The sequence below is a fragment of the Danio rerio genome, chromosome 12, assembly GCF_049306965.1.
Source record: "Danio rerio strain Tuebingen ecotype United States chromosome 12, GRCz12tu, whole genome shotgun sequence".
Lineage (NCBI taxonomy): Eukaryota > Metazoa > Chordata > Actinopteri > Cypriniformes > Danionidae > Danio > Danio rerio.
This window is the reverse complement of record NC_133187.1, coordinates 751,669-766,538: the sequence shown is the minus strand read 5'-3', so window position 1 is coordinate 766,538 and position 14,870 is coordinate 751,669. Positions and strand designations below refer to the sequence as shown.

The 14,870-nt window shown below is 42.4% G+C and overlaps 2 protein-coding genes across 3 annotated transcripts in view; one reads left to right on the top strand and one right to left on the bottom strand.

Moving 5' to 3' along the window:
• wu:fj29h11 overlaps positions 1 to 12,838 on the top strand; it is a 68,989-nt gene extending 56,151 nt beyond the window's left edge. For both annotated transcript variants that reach the window (XM_009306366.5, XM_009306367.5), the window contains 11 exons: positions 110 to 181; positions 442 to 621; positions 1,398 to 1,660; positions 2,090 to 2,235; positions 2,307 to 2,391; positions 4,454 to 4,565; positions 6,306 to 6,425; positions 7,672 to 7,863; positions 8,645 to 8,840; positions 11,099 to 11,291; positions 11,878 to 12,838. In XM_009306366.5, coding sequence (XP_009304641.1) covers positions 110 to 181; positions 442 to 621; positions 1,398 to 1,660; positions 2,090 to 2,235; positions 2,307 to 2,391; positions 4,454 to 4,565; positions 6,306 to 6,425; positions 7,672 to 7,863; positions 8,645 to 8,840; positions 11,099 to 11,291; positions 11,878 to 12,249 — 1,931 coding nt within the window. In that variant the 3' untranslated portion in view covers positions 12,250 to 12,838. The remainder of the gene's footprint in view (positions 1 to 109; positions 182 to 441; positions 622 to 1,397; positions 1,661 to 2,089; positions 2,236 to 2,306; positions 2,392 to 4,453; positions 4,566 to 6,305; positions 6,426 to 7,671; positions 7,864 to 8,644; positions 8,841 to 11,098; positions 11,292 to 11,877) is intronic.
• The window catches only part of mprip (myosin phosphatase Rho interacting protein), a 288,081-nt gene that overhangs the window by 179,487 nt on the left and 93,724 nt on the right, over positions 1 to 14,870 (bottom strand). The window lies entirely within an intron of this gene.

Below are 14,870 nucleotides of genomic sequence, written 5' to 3'. Positions count from 1 at the left end.
AGGATCTGCTGAAGTCTTGACATGATTCTTCATTCATCTGCAGTTTGTGCTGCATGTTTCTGATGTGCTTCTCTGTGTGTGTGTGTGTGTGTGTGTGTGTGTGTGAAAGCTGATAAATGTAGAGTGTGTGTTCACGGAGAGCAGGAGCAGCTCAACCAGACCTACTGCAGCTCTCTCAGGGGTGAGTTTAATCAAGTAACTATTAAACACGTTGCCTTTATGTTCTCCTGGTAAAAAACGGAAATGCTGACGTAAAATGAACCAAGTGTAATAACAATGCAATGACTGAAGGAGAGAGTACTGAACTACTGAAATGTATTTAACACTTTGTAGAAAAGACTTGAGATGAGAGCTTCAAGATGCCTCTTGTATGGATAATTGAGCTCAGGTGTGGTTTTATCTTGTTTTTATATATGCTCTGCTTTTTCATGCTCTTGACAGAAATGGTGTCTCATAAAAGAGTGTTTCCCACCAAGACCAGCGGGTGGGTGACGCTGTCCCGTAAACCCATGATCTCAGATAACGCACACTTGGAGAAGATCTTCAAGTCACACACTTCAGTGTGTCTGCTCAACCTGCCGTCCGCAGCCAAGAAAACAGCCAACAAATACAAACGAGAGGGTAATGTGTGTTTTCATTGTTCTTGCATATTAATAAAATTCAATATTAATTTCACTAAAATAATGCAGTTGATGAGATAATTTCACCACTCTAGGAAAAAGACTCCATTGAGCTACTTCACAACAAACATTACAGTATTATCCATATTTGTATTCTGATTACGCCTAACTTTCCTCTTTTCATATATATATATATATTCAGATTACACACATCAAACTTTAGTTTCATTAATATATTCTGATATACACTACCTGACAAAAGTCCTACTGGAACCCCTTATGGACCAAGATTCTCATAGAAATCAGTCAAGTTTGGTGAAGGAGAAGTCATGGTTTGGGGTTCATTCAGTATGGGGGCGTGCGAGAGATCTGCAACATCAACAGCCTGAGGTATCAAGACATCTGTGCTGCCCATTACATTACAAACCACAGGAGAGGGACAATTCTCCAGCAGGATAGCGCTCCTGCTCATACTTCAGCCTCCACATCAAAGCTCCTGAAAGCAGAGAAGGTCAAGGATTGGCCAGCCCAGTCACCAGACATCAACATTATTGAGCTGATGAAGGAGGAGGTGTTGAAGATGAACACAGAGACTCACTTTTACTCTCATCTAAACACACAGATATACACTTTTACTCTCATCTAAATTCTGAATACACATCAAAACTTGAGTGTCATTCATAGGGATATTCTGTATTGTTATCATTATATACTGTTAAACCCCTAAAACCCCTCATGCATTATATTATTATTTGATCTGTCTAATCGTGTGTTCAGGAAAGCATGATAAGGAGGCATTCAGCGAGCGCGACCGAGAGTTATTCCTGCAGATCTGCGGGATCGAGCGACTCTCCCAACGCGTGACCACCGAACCGCAGACCGAGAGCTACAGACCCTGTCCTGCGGTGCAAACGCTGGTCCGGCAGCTCGTGCCCTTCATCCAGAGGTTTATCCTGCACCACAGCGACTTTGAGGAGGCGTATGAGGAGCTGAAGGATTCTGGGATCGCTCAACGCATCAGCGCTCTCAGTTTCGGACAGGTAAAGAGCAAACACCTTCAGGCATGGGGCGAGTAATTAATTAATTCATTTTCAGCTTAGTCCCTTAATTAATCAGGGGTCACCACAGCGGAATGAACCGCCAACTTATCCAGCATATGTTTTACGCAGTGGATGCCCTTCCAGCTGCATTCCAGTACTGGGAAACACCCATACACACTCATTCACATACATACAATACGGACAATTTAGCTTACCCAAGCCACCTACCGCATGTCTTTGGACTTGTGGAGGCAACCCACGCCAACACGGGGAGAACATGCAAACTCCACACAGAAACACTGACTGCCCCAGCCGGGACTCAAACCAGCGACATTCTTGCTGTGAGGCGACAGTGGTACCGACTGAGCCACCGTGACACCATTAATTAATTATTATATCTTAATTTTTTGCGTGTGTGTGTTTGTGCAGGTGGGGAAGCTGTATATTCATTATCGGCTCGAGCTGCCGGACGAAAGCCCCATCTTTGAGAGCGAGGATATCATATGCCTGCTCAAAGACCAGAAGGAGCTGTACATCCACAAAGATCATCTGGCGGCCAGACTGGACATCTGCAGGTACAGCGTCTGCCTCCAGCCTCAGCAAACGGGATGCTCCTCCACGCTCATTCATCTGTATTTCATTGCAGAGAGCTGGTCAAACTCTTCACAGCGGATAAGATGTTTGCGAAAGAGCTGGAGCGGTTCCTTCAGGGCCTTGTGACCTGCATAAATGTGAGTTTGGGGCCATGCGAGGCTACTTAAACCCCTCCGCAGCTCTGAACAGTTTAGTTTTAACCCTAATTAAACACACCTGATCAAACTAATTGAGTCCTTCAGTCTGGTTTAAAACCCACAGGTGAGTGTGTTGAAGCAGGGTTGAAACTAAGGTGTGCAGGGCTGCAGCCCTCCAGGAACTCAGTTTGACACCCCTGCCTGAAAGGGATAGTTCACACAACAATAGAAATGTGCTGTTAATCTGCAGACCCACAGGTCATCCGAGGTGTAGGAGGCCTTTTTCATTCAGTAGATCATTAACCCTTGTGTGCTGTTGGGTTGTTTTCAACCACTCTGGGGTTATACCCCATTACTAAGCACTTTATGGATGATGTTCATCAATATTTAGATGTTTTTGACCCCCTGCTTGCAGACTTTTTTCGAAATATTGTTTATTTTAACAAACCGTACATCAATGGAAAGTTATAATGAATAAATCCCAGTTTACAATAATTGTATAATTATCATACATTATATTGTAGTGCTGGGCAAAGATTAATTGTGATTAATTGCAACTAAAATAAAAGCCACTTTATTAGGTACACCTGTCCAACTGCTGGTTAACGCAAATTATTAATCAGCCAATCACATGGCAGCAGCTCACTGCATTCAGGCATGTAGACATGATCAAGAGGATCTGCTGCAGTTCAGAGCGAGCATCAGAATGGGGAAGAAAGGGGATTTAAGTGATTTTGAACGTGGCATGGTTGTTGCTTCCAGACGGGCTGCTCTGAGTATTTCAGAAACTGCTGATCTACTGGGATTTTCACGCACAACCATCTCTAGAGTTTACAGAGAATGCTCCGACAAAGAGGAAATATCCAGTGAGCAGCAGTTCTGTGGGCGCAAATGCCTTGTTGATGAGGCCAGAGGTCAGAGGAGAATGGCCAGACTGGTTCCAGCTGATAGAAAGGCAACAGTAACTCAAATAAGCACTCGCTACAACCGAGCTCTGCAGAAGAGCATCTCTGAACACACAACACGGCCAACCTTGAGGCGGATGGGCTACAGCAGCAGAAGAGCACACCGGGTGCCGCTCCTGTCAGCTAAGAACAGGAAACTGAGGCTACAATTCACACAGACTCACCAAAACTGGACAATAGAAGATTGGAGAAACGTTGCTGCTCTGATGAGTCTCCATTTCTGCTGACACATTCAGATGCTCGGCTCAGACAACATGAAAGCATGGATCATCCTGCCTTGTATCAGCGGTTCAGGCTGGTGGTGTAATGGTGTGGGGGAGATTTTCTTTGGGTCCATTAGTACCAATTGAGCATCAACGCCACAGCCTACCTGAGTATTGCTGCTGACCATGTCCATCCCTTTATGAGCACAGTGTCTCCATCTTCTGATGGCTACTTCCAGCAGGATAACGCAGCATGTCATAAAGCTCAATCATCTCAGACTGGTTTCTTGAACATGACGATGAGTTCACTGTACTCAAATGGCCTCCACAGTCACCAGAGCTCAATTCAATAGAGCAGCTTTGGGATGTGGTGGAACGGGAGATTGGCATCATGGATGTGCAGCCGACAAATCTGCAGCAGCTGTGTGATGCTATCATGGAGCAAAATCTCTGAGGAATATTTCCAGAAGCTTGTTGAATCTCTGCCATGAAGGATTAAGACAGTTCTGAAGGCAAAAGGGGTCCGACCCAGTACTAGTGAGGTGTACCTAATAAAGTGGCCAGTGAGTGTACAAATTCACACATGTATGCATATTTATGTATATTTAGATATTCAATATTGTGTATATGATGCTAATTATATATACATTTAAATATCTATGTCGAAAAGAGGTTTAGTGTTTATATATATGTGTGTATTACGTATAGATAATAAATATACAACACACACAAATATATATATTATGCCAAAACAAACTTTTATTTTGGATGTGAATTAATCTTCGCCCAGCACTAGTATATTTGCATTTTCATTTAGACATGATTGATAACTTTTATTTAGATCTATTAATTAATGAAAGTATGCGATGCGATCTGCTCTGGTGTGCATCTCAGGATGGATCTGCACTGAAGAGGTTTCTGGATCGAGAAAATGCTCAGAAGCTGCCAGAGAACGAAGAAGCGTGGGACGTCCCAGCGCCGGTGGAAGTGAAAGCAGAGCCCGTCGGTGTGTATTTCTCTGTGTGTGAGCGTCAGGGATGTGCAGTGATGTCCCTGGAGTCTCTTTGATCTGAGTTTAATGTGCGCCTGATTTCATCATTTCTCTCTCACCGCCAGCGCTCTGCACATATGCTAATGCCGGTTTGTTTGTGGCTCTGTGCGCTGACATGAAAGCGCAGCTGTTGCCGTGGAGATTGGAAGAAATGACGCACACACACACGCACACACACACACATTAATAATCACTAGGTGTGGGTATATTTAAGGACTTCGAGATCTGAATCTGGGGGTCACGATCAGATTCCAGAATGATTGTTGGCTTATATTTTTCATATTCCTCCTGTATACGTTTACATCTTCACAACTTTACATTTTAACCAGAATTAGAGTTTCTATGACAGTACTGGCATCTTAAAATCATTTGTTTTATTATAGAATTATTGAGGATAAACAAGCTCTGAATGTAAAAAAAGACAATTACAGGGAAAAACAAACATATCCCATAACAATAAACCAAAATATTTGTCTAAAAACTAAATAAGAGCATCACAATTATTGTCGTTTATAACATTAAGAGCTTTCTGACCAATCAGAGCAATGTAGACTCATTAAAGAAGAGTCATTAACCAATCAGCAGGACATACATCAGACCAAAGAGTGGAGCCTAAAAAGTAGACTCATTACACCAAAGCAGAGTCATCTAACCAATCAGAGCAAGGCAGAGCTATCAAACCAATCAAAGAAGAGTAGTAGAGCCTTCTGACCAATCAGAGCAGAGATGGGTCAAAACAAGTCAGAGTACAGTCATCTGACCAATCATTCTTAAGCAATTTTATCTGACCAATCAGAGCACAGTAGAGCTTTCTGACCAATCAGATCAGAAAAGGGCCAATTTGACCAATTAGAGCAAAGTATGGTCATCTGACCAATGAGAGTAGATTAGAGCCTTCTGACCAATCAGAGCAAAGTAGACTCATCAAACCAAAGCAGAGTCATCTAACCAATCAGAGCAGAGTAGGGCCATTAAAGTAGAACAGAGAGCCTTCTGACCAATCAGAACAAAGCAGACTCATCTAACCAATCAGAGCAGAGCCATCAGACCAATCGCAACAGAGCAGAGTAGAGCCTTCTAACCAATTAGAGCAAAGTAGACTCATTAAACCACAGCAGACTCATCTAACCAATCAGAGCAGGGCAAAGCCATCCAACCAATCAGAGAAGTGTAGAGCATTCTGACCAATCAGATTAAAGAAGGGTCGTTTGACCAATCAGTATGGCGACCTGATCAACTGATCAATCGGAGAAGAATCATCTTAAATGAACGATGTAGAGTAGACGTATTAAAGCAATCAAAGCAGAATCATCCAACCAATCAGAGATGAGTAGAACCTTCTGACCAATTAGATCAGAGAAGGATTTCAACTAACCAGAGCAGAATAGACTCATCAAAACAGAGAGATCAGAGTAGGGTCATCTGACCAATCAGATCTAAGCATTTTCATATGACCGATCAGTCCAGAGGAGAGCCATTTGACCAATTAGATTAGAGTATGGCAATCTAATCAATCAAAGCCGAGTAGCATCATCAGACCAATGAGAATACAAGTTCTGGAAAGGCGGGGTTTAGAAAGAGCAGATCCTTCAATCTACAGTGGAGATTCTAATGTACAATAGAGATCTGCTGTACGAGACAACGGCACTACATCTATCAGACTATAATGTGGAGCTGTCGTCTGTGTGTTTGCAGTGGTTCGTCCATCAGCATCTGCCCAGCAGGACATGGTGCAGCCGGAGCAGAATAAAGAGGATCGGCTGGTCTGCTGGCCACCCAGAGCATCTCTGCACAGAACAGGCGGCGGCAGCTCAGGTACACCACAATATGTCATTTTTGCTATATATATGAGCAATATCACACGGGTAACAGTGTGAAATGGCTGTACATGTATTGCTGTATATCGGTTCTGGTGGGAGGCTTGCATTGCCTTAGTGTCCCAGCAGTGCCTATATACAGCCATATAGCAGTGCTACAAGTGTGATATTGCGTTTATACAACAGTTCGACGGCACAATCATGTGTATAAAAAAGAAAATCAAATATGGAGAGTCTCAAAAACCCTTTTGTAAGAGAGGAACTACTTTCTTCTGACGTTCATTCACATCTGCAGCTGAATCCAGAACAGCAGAAAACGCTGCTAATTCACCAACGCCACTGTAGAGCTAGTGTTTGAGTGATTCTCTAGCGTAATGTTTAAAGTGAAGACAAAGCAGTTGATTTTGCTCACATCTGAAGATTATAAGGCTGAACAGCATGAAATGCCATCAGTCTACAGAGATTTCCCAGTATTTCTCTGCTGCAATGAGGAGATCACAATAATTAACCCTGAAAAAGCCAAAGCAAACACTAGCAGATTACTGTGGTATAAATACAGCACTACAACATACAGGAGTGAGAGATCGACTTATAGTGTCACTTACCTGTGTTATAATCATTTGATCAGCTGTAGTTTGAAATTTATGCTAAGTTTTTCCTCCCCCAAGCACTTACTATGCGGCCTCTGTCGCCATCTTGTGGCAGAAAGTCAACCGCCTTCGCTCTGCTCAGTATGACAGGCTGATGAATATTTAAAATAGGCACTATCCTTATAAATAAACTGCACAGTTGCAATCTAAACAACTACATTCTCACCTGAAATGTCTCGAAAGTACATGATGTTGTCCAACAGCTGCAATATTTGTCAGACTGTAGTGAGTTTATTAATCTGCTGTCACTCTGTGTGGGCGGAGTAATACACAAGAGTGAAGAGGCTGACGAATTGCTAAATATCACACGGCTATCAGCCAATCAGATTCGAGAACCAGACAGAACTGTTGTGTATATATAAATGTATATTGCAACATGAATACACATTCACCAGATAGTTTGAATAGCTCTATTTGGAAATAATTGATTAGTGTAAACTGATTGTGAGGCTTTTATAAGGGAGAGAGTCAGGCATGAATTATAATAGGCAAATCACAAGCTAAGAAACCATTAAATAAACAGTGCGTCTTGGTTTTCTGTGCTGTCTTCAGATACAGAGATACAGTGTGTGTGTCTGTCTGTGTGTGTTGTAGTTTCAGGCAGTCAGGCAGTGGATGAGGTGATGAAGATCTGGCCTCCTCCTCCTCCTCCTGCAGCTCAGTGTGATTCCGGGTCAGAGTTCAGCTCTTCCAGTTCCAGTGTTCATCCACACACTGCAGATCCTCCAGCAGAGGTCAAAGTTCAGCAGGAACGCAAGATCAAGAGCAGCGCAGCACCACACACAGGTCAGAAATTAAGAGACACACCGCAAACAGTGAATGCATCAAGATTTAAGTCCTAAATCATCCGAGTGTTCAGCTTACAGTGACATGTAAAGGCTTCACTAGGGTAATGAGGGTAAAGTTAGGGTAATTAGGCAAGTCATTGTATAACAGTGGTTTGTTCTGGAGACAATCCAACACTAATATTGCTGAAGGGGAGAATAATATTGACCTTAACATGACTTTAAATCTATTAAGGACTGCTTTTATTCATTACACATTCATTTGTTTAGTCCTTTTATTAATCAGGGATCGCCACAGCGGAAGGAACCGCCAACTTATCCACCATAACATTCACACTCATACACTACGGCCAGTGTAGTTGATCAGTTCCCCTATAGCGCATGTGTTTGGACTGTGGGGGAAACTGGAGCACCCGGAGGAAACCTACGCCAACACGGGGAGAACATGCAAACTCCACACAGAAACACCAACTGACCCAGCCGGGACTCAAACCAGAGACCTTCTTGCTGTAAGGCTAGATTGCTAACCTCCGAGCCACCGTGTCGCCCTCATCTCCTACATGTAATTAATAAACCGTCGCTACCTGCCTTTCATATCATTACGAATATTAGATCTTGCAGGAGCAGTAGAGTCGAGAGCTGTAAAGGCTCCGCCCTCTTCTGGAAAGGGGCGGGGGGCAGCAGCTCATTTGCATTTAAAGAAACACACACACACACACGCACAAAATGCATGTTTTTAGTTTGACCTAAAAATGCTTTTACCTACTGTTTTTCCCTGTCAGAGCGGAGGGAAGAGGTCTCCGCGCAGGACGTCCAGTCTGTGGTCAGTCGTCAGAACCCTGCAGCGCCAAACACAGATCCAGATGAAGAGCAGAGTCAGAAAACCGAAGAGGAGATCAGCGTGACTCAAACCACTGAAGAGGAGAAGCAGAACCGCACAGCAGCAGATCAGCACACACACCAGCACAGCGCACCACAGTATGAGTTCAGACGCTTTTCAATACCTAGCTGTGTTTACATGCCAAGATGAGGACTAGATTAATGTGCAAACAGGAGCATCTATTAAAACTGCATTCATAATTATTGCCTGAAAAGAAGTTTAATCACTCAATAAGGAATATAGTTACTCGACTTAATAATTAATAGTTTTAAAAACCTATTTCTGATAACTGATTTATTTTCTCTTTGTCATGATGACAGTAAATAATATTTTACTTGATATTCTTCAAGACACTTCTATACAGCTTAAAGTGACATGTAAAGGCTTCACTAGGGTAATTAGGGTAATTAGGCAAGTTATTGTATAATGATGGTTTGTTCTGTAGACAATTGAAAAAAAAATTACCTTAAGGGGCTAATAATTTTGTCCCAAAAATGGCTTTAAAAAAATGTATAACTGCTTTTATTCTTGCCGTAGTGAAACAAATAAGACTTTCTCCAGAAGAAAAAATATTATCAGACACACTGTGAACATTTCCTTGCTCTATTAAACATCATTTGGGAAATATTTAAAAAAGGGGGAAAAAAATCAAAAGGGGGCGAATAATTCTGACTTCATCTGTACATGTATATTCGAGTCCTGATCGGGAGATAACGTTCGATTCCTATTGAGTCTGAAACCACGTAATTGGGCCCAATTTCCGATCACATGATCAGATTTGGACATTCTAATGCTGCATTCACACCAGACGCGGAACGCGTGAGTGATTTACATGTTAAGTCAATGCAAACGGCGAATAGACATCCTGCGGCGCGACACGCGCAAATGGCGCGGAGCGAATGATGCGAATTGCACGGTGCGAATAGCAAGATACGCGCGAGACTAATTGAGCGTTTGCGCGTTGAATCTCTCGAGTTCGAAAATCTGAACTTCAGCAGACATTCGCACCGCGTTAACCAATCAGAAGCTTGCTCTTGTGGGGGCGTGATTGTGACGTAGAACCTGTTGATGGTGTCCCGGGGGAAATCCTTCAGGCGACACCGACAACAAGTCATCAAACTGGGCTTGGCTCAGTCAGAAGCACCGCTGAAAGCCTCCGTCATCCAGGTTCAGTTTCTGGAGGAGTTTATGAGCTCACAGAGCTGGATGCACCTCTGACAGGATGCAGTGGACTCAGACACGACCCTAAACGTATCGACGCTGTTTTTCAGTCTCCATAAAGCACATGAACACTGTTATTTTCTTAATTAAATCCATGTTAGCCATTTAGCTATGAAGCTAGAGTCACCGGTCAGACAGAAGCCCTGCCCATCACGCGAATCCACGTCTGTTCTGAAGTGAATTTGACGCGCGAATGAAGCGAGTAAACTCAAATGTTCACGCGGCTATTTACGCGCGAATAGCGCAATTTATCCGCGCGTACCGCGTCTGGTGTGAACACAGCATTACTCAATACTGCTTAAGATCCCTTTAAATCTTAAATACATGAATAAACCTCTTTTAGTTTAGTCAATTTGTGAACTGTTATGCTATTATATAATCACAGCGCTTCAGATCTGATTTGTTGAAAATCACTGAGATACTGAAATCATCTCTTTTAAAACTATTAAAACTGTTGACGTGTTTTTAGAAAGGTATAGTTAAGAGATAGCTAAATCATATCTTTAATGGGGCAGGTAAATCATGTTCTACTGGCCATTAGAGAGTGTTAAGCCCTGTACGTCTGAAATTGCATTCATTATGGTCTTAATGAGGTGTTAAAGTCTGTCATTTGACTTGACACCCTGATCTACAGTTAAAGTCAGAATTATTCGCCCTCCTGAATATTTTATTTCCCAATTTCTGTTTAACGGATTTCTAGAACACATTTATAAACACAATAATATCAGGAACTAATATCTATTGACTGATTTATTTTATCTTCCCCATGATGACAGCACATTAGACTAGATATTTCACTACTGTTCAGCTTACAGTGACATGTAAAGGCTTCACTAGGGTAATTAGGGTAAAGTTAGGGTAATTAGGCAAGTCATTGTATAACAGTGGTTTGTTCTGGAGACAATCCAACACTAATATTGCTGAAGGGGCCAATAATATTGACCTTAACATGACTTTAACACTATTAAACACTGCTTTCATTCTAGCCCAAATAAAACTAATCAGACTTTCTCCAGAAGAACAAATATTAGAGGAAACACTGTGAACAACTGCTGAATCTGAGACACAGCTTTTGGAAAATATTGGAGAAAATTCAGAGGAGGGTGAATAATTCTGACTTCAACTGTGCTTCTAGAGTCCCGGCTGCTGCTCCAGAGTTGGTTCTGAGCCAGTTTCAGGGTGCGGAGAGTGTCCAGCGGCCGTCTTTAACTCTGGATAGCGCTGTTTGGAACAGAACTGTGTGTCCTGAAGAAGTCCTAGAGGATCTGCCGCTCAACTTCAGTCTGCCGGAGACTCTGCTGCTGCCTGGAGATGGCCAGATGACTGAGGTGAGGCTTATTGGTCCATCCCACCCAATCTGAACAGCTGAAATATGCTTAGCCACACCCCTCTAATCGTTAGTTTGCGATTGGAGGGGGAAAGCCCCACCCACTAGTGGCCATCTCTAGCTCATTAGCATAAACAGCAGCCCTGAGTGAGAAGCAGCCGTCTGTCCGTTAGCCATTAGAGTGTGCTGAAGATCATGTCAGCATAGACTGAGAGGATTATAGATGTGGAGCTTTAGATGAACACAGACTGACAGAAGCATGAAGCACACTGACAACACACACACTGCTGTTTTACATCTGACACTATGGCATTTGTAGCTCCGCCCTTTTATGAAAACTTCACAATCTCATTTGCATTTAAAGCGACAGTCACCAAAACACCACAGTTAGGATCAAAATGCCTGAAAGGGTCAGTTTCAGAGATCTGGAGAACATCATCTGTGTGCTGTTCTCAGCTCAAACACACACACACACACACACACACACACACTCTAGACAGTACATCTTGTAAAAAGGGGCAGAATAGGTCTCCTTTAAAGGTGCTATAGAAACTAACATGTATTGTTGTTGTTCTTCTGATGAGCAGGACGCGGCGAGCATCGGTCAGTGGGGCGAGCAGCTGGTGTTCTCCTTCCTCCAGCACTGGCATCGCAGTGGCTCCGGGCCCTCAGAAATCACCTGGTTCAACCAGAGCGGGGAGAGCGGGCGCGCCTGCGACTTTAAACTCAGCTTCTCCGACCAGGAGATCTTGGTGGAGGTGAAGACCACGGTGAGACGCGACCGTCACTTCATCCGCATGTCTGCCAATGAGCTGGACCTGGCGCTGAAGGAGAAGGAGCGCTACCATATTTACCGCGTTTACGGCGCAGGAGACGCCCAGCACGTCCGACTCTGCCGCATCCGCAATCTGGCTCAACATCTCCACTCCAAATCTCTGGAGCTCTTCTTATTCGTCTAGCCGGCGTTTAAAGGAAAACATCCCGTTATTAGAGGTTTATCATCTTATATTACTGCAGATACGCAGGTCAGTTTTACCAGTTTTGTAACTGGAGCACTTTTAGCTTAGCTTAGCATAATTGATTGAATCGGATTAGACCATTAGCATCACATTCAAAACATTACATCTTTGATTTTCCATCAGTCTTAATACACGATGTGACTACAGAGTTGAGCTTTGAATTGCAAAAAAAAAAAAAAAAAATTTCTAAACTCTAATCATTTTTGAATGCACTGCTAATGGTCTAATCCGATTCCATTATCTATGCTAAGCTAAGCTAAAAGTGCTCCGTCAGACGTTGAGATTGGCTGAGTGGATTGAAAAATGGTAAAACTCACCTGTAATCAATTACTTAAGTCTTGATGAGCTGTTAAATGAGAATATTTAATCTGAAATAGTGCAGTTGTTGTTTTATTAATGATGTCAGACCACTGTGACACTGTTCAGTTCTGCCTTTATCACTGTTTCTACTGATTCACAGCCAGTTTGTTCACTGTTCTATTGATTTTATAGAGCTCAAGTCAGTAAATAAATGCAGTGTTTTGTAAAAGAACAGTACTTGATGTCTGAATAGATTCGGGAATATTTTTCTTTGTGGGGGGGTAGAGAGTAGAGAGAATTGACAGGAAAGCATGGGGAGCAGAAAGAGGGGAAGGATCGGCATAGGACTGCGAGGCGGAATCAAACCCGGGTCGCCGCGAGCACCGGAGTGCATGTGTCAACGCGCTAACCACTACACCACTGGCGCCGACTAAATCAATATTCATTAACTAGTCTTTTTATTTGGTAATTTACTCTTTACAATAAGATGTCAAGTGTTCAGTGCATAAATTAACAATGAACAATGCAATCTGAGATTAGTTTACTAAACTCTGATGATATTATTAAATGAACATGACCTGATTTTAGCTTAGAATGATCAGAATATTAACAGCATTACAACCATTTTTGGTCAGTATGTAATATATTAAATAATATAAAAAACATATTATAATATATAAAATAACCAAATGAGAAACTATAAACAATTAAACCATAAATACAAAAAATTAAATGAAGTATTCTTGAGTGAAATGTTCAGTTCTGATCATGAAAAATGGGCCCTTCCAGCTGCGACCCATCACTAGGAAACATCCATATACATTCATACACTACGGACAATTTAGTCTACCCAATTCCCCTATAGCACATGTGTTTGGACTGTAACCGGAGCACCCAGAGGAAACTTCTTGCTGTGAGGTGAATGTGCTACCCACCGTGCTGCCCTTTTAAAATATTTTACAAATGTAAATTACATTAGAAATAATAATATTAGTATACAATATATATATATAATTATTTATATTATACTTTTGTTGATTGTATTTATACATAGAGGAAGAGAGAGAGTATTAATGGTAATGTGTTTAATGTTTGTAATGGTAACATGTTTAGCATATTTTTTTAATTGCTGAGGATTTTCTTGTAACATTTTTTTTCATTCTCATAACGTTCTGGGAACGTTATTTTATGGTTGTAAACTAAATAAAATAAAAACAGCGTTCCCCTAGCATTGTATGTTGGCTATGAAACCAAAAACCAACATTAGGGGAACATTTTGTTTTCTGGGTTCCTTAGTTTGCTAAAAAAGACCACAATAAAATGCACATTGAACTGAATGTACACTCACTGGCCACTTTATTAGGTACACCTCACTAGTACCGGGTTGGATCCCACTTTTGCCTTCAGAACTGCCTTAACTGTCTTCGTGGCGTACATTTTACAAGCTACTGGAAATATTCCTCAGAGATTTTACTCCATGATAGCATCACACAGATGCTGCAGATTTGTCGGCTGCACATCCATGATGCCAATCTCACGTTCCACCACATCCCAAAGCTGCTCTATTGGATTGAGCTCTGGTGACTGTGGAGGCCATTTGAGTGCAGTGAACTCATCGTCATGTTCAGCAGTCTGAGATGATTGAGCTTTATGACATGCTGCGTTATCCTGCTGGAAGTAGCCATCAGAAGATGGAGACACTGTGCTCATAAAGGGATGGACATGGTCAGCAGCAATACTCAGGTAGGCTGTGGCGTTGATGCTCAATTGGTACTAATGGACCCAAAGAAAATCTCCCCCACACCATTACACCACCACCACCAGCCTGAACCGCTGATACAAGGCAGGATGGTTTCATGTTGTTGAGGCCAAATTGTGAGCCGAGCATCTGAATGTGTGAGCAGAAATGGAGACTCATCAGAGCAGCAACGTTTCTCCAATCTTCTATTGTCCAGTTTTGGTGAGTCTGTGTGAATTGTAGCCTCAGTTTCCTGTTCTTAGCTGACAGGAGCGGCACCCGGTGTGCTCTTCTGCTGCTGTAGCCCATCCGCCTCAAGGTTGGACGTGTTGTGTGTTCAGAGATGCTCTTCTGCAGAGCTCGGTTGGCTGATTAGAAATTAGCGTTAACGAGCTGTTGGACAGGTGTACCTAATAAAGTGGTCGGTGAGTGTATAAGAACAGGTGATGACAATGACAGATTTCGGATGACTGTTTTGAGCCAAACTATGATGACAGAACTTTAAGAATCCTTTTTTTTTTTT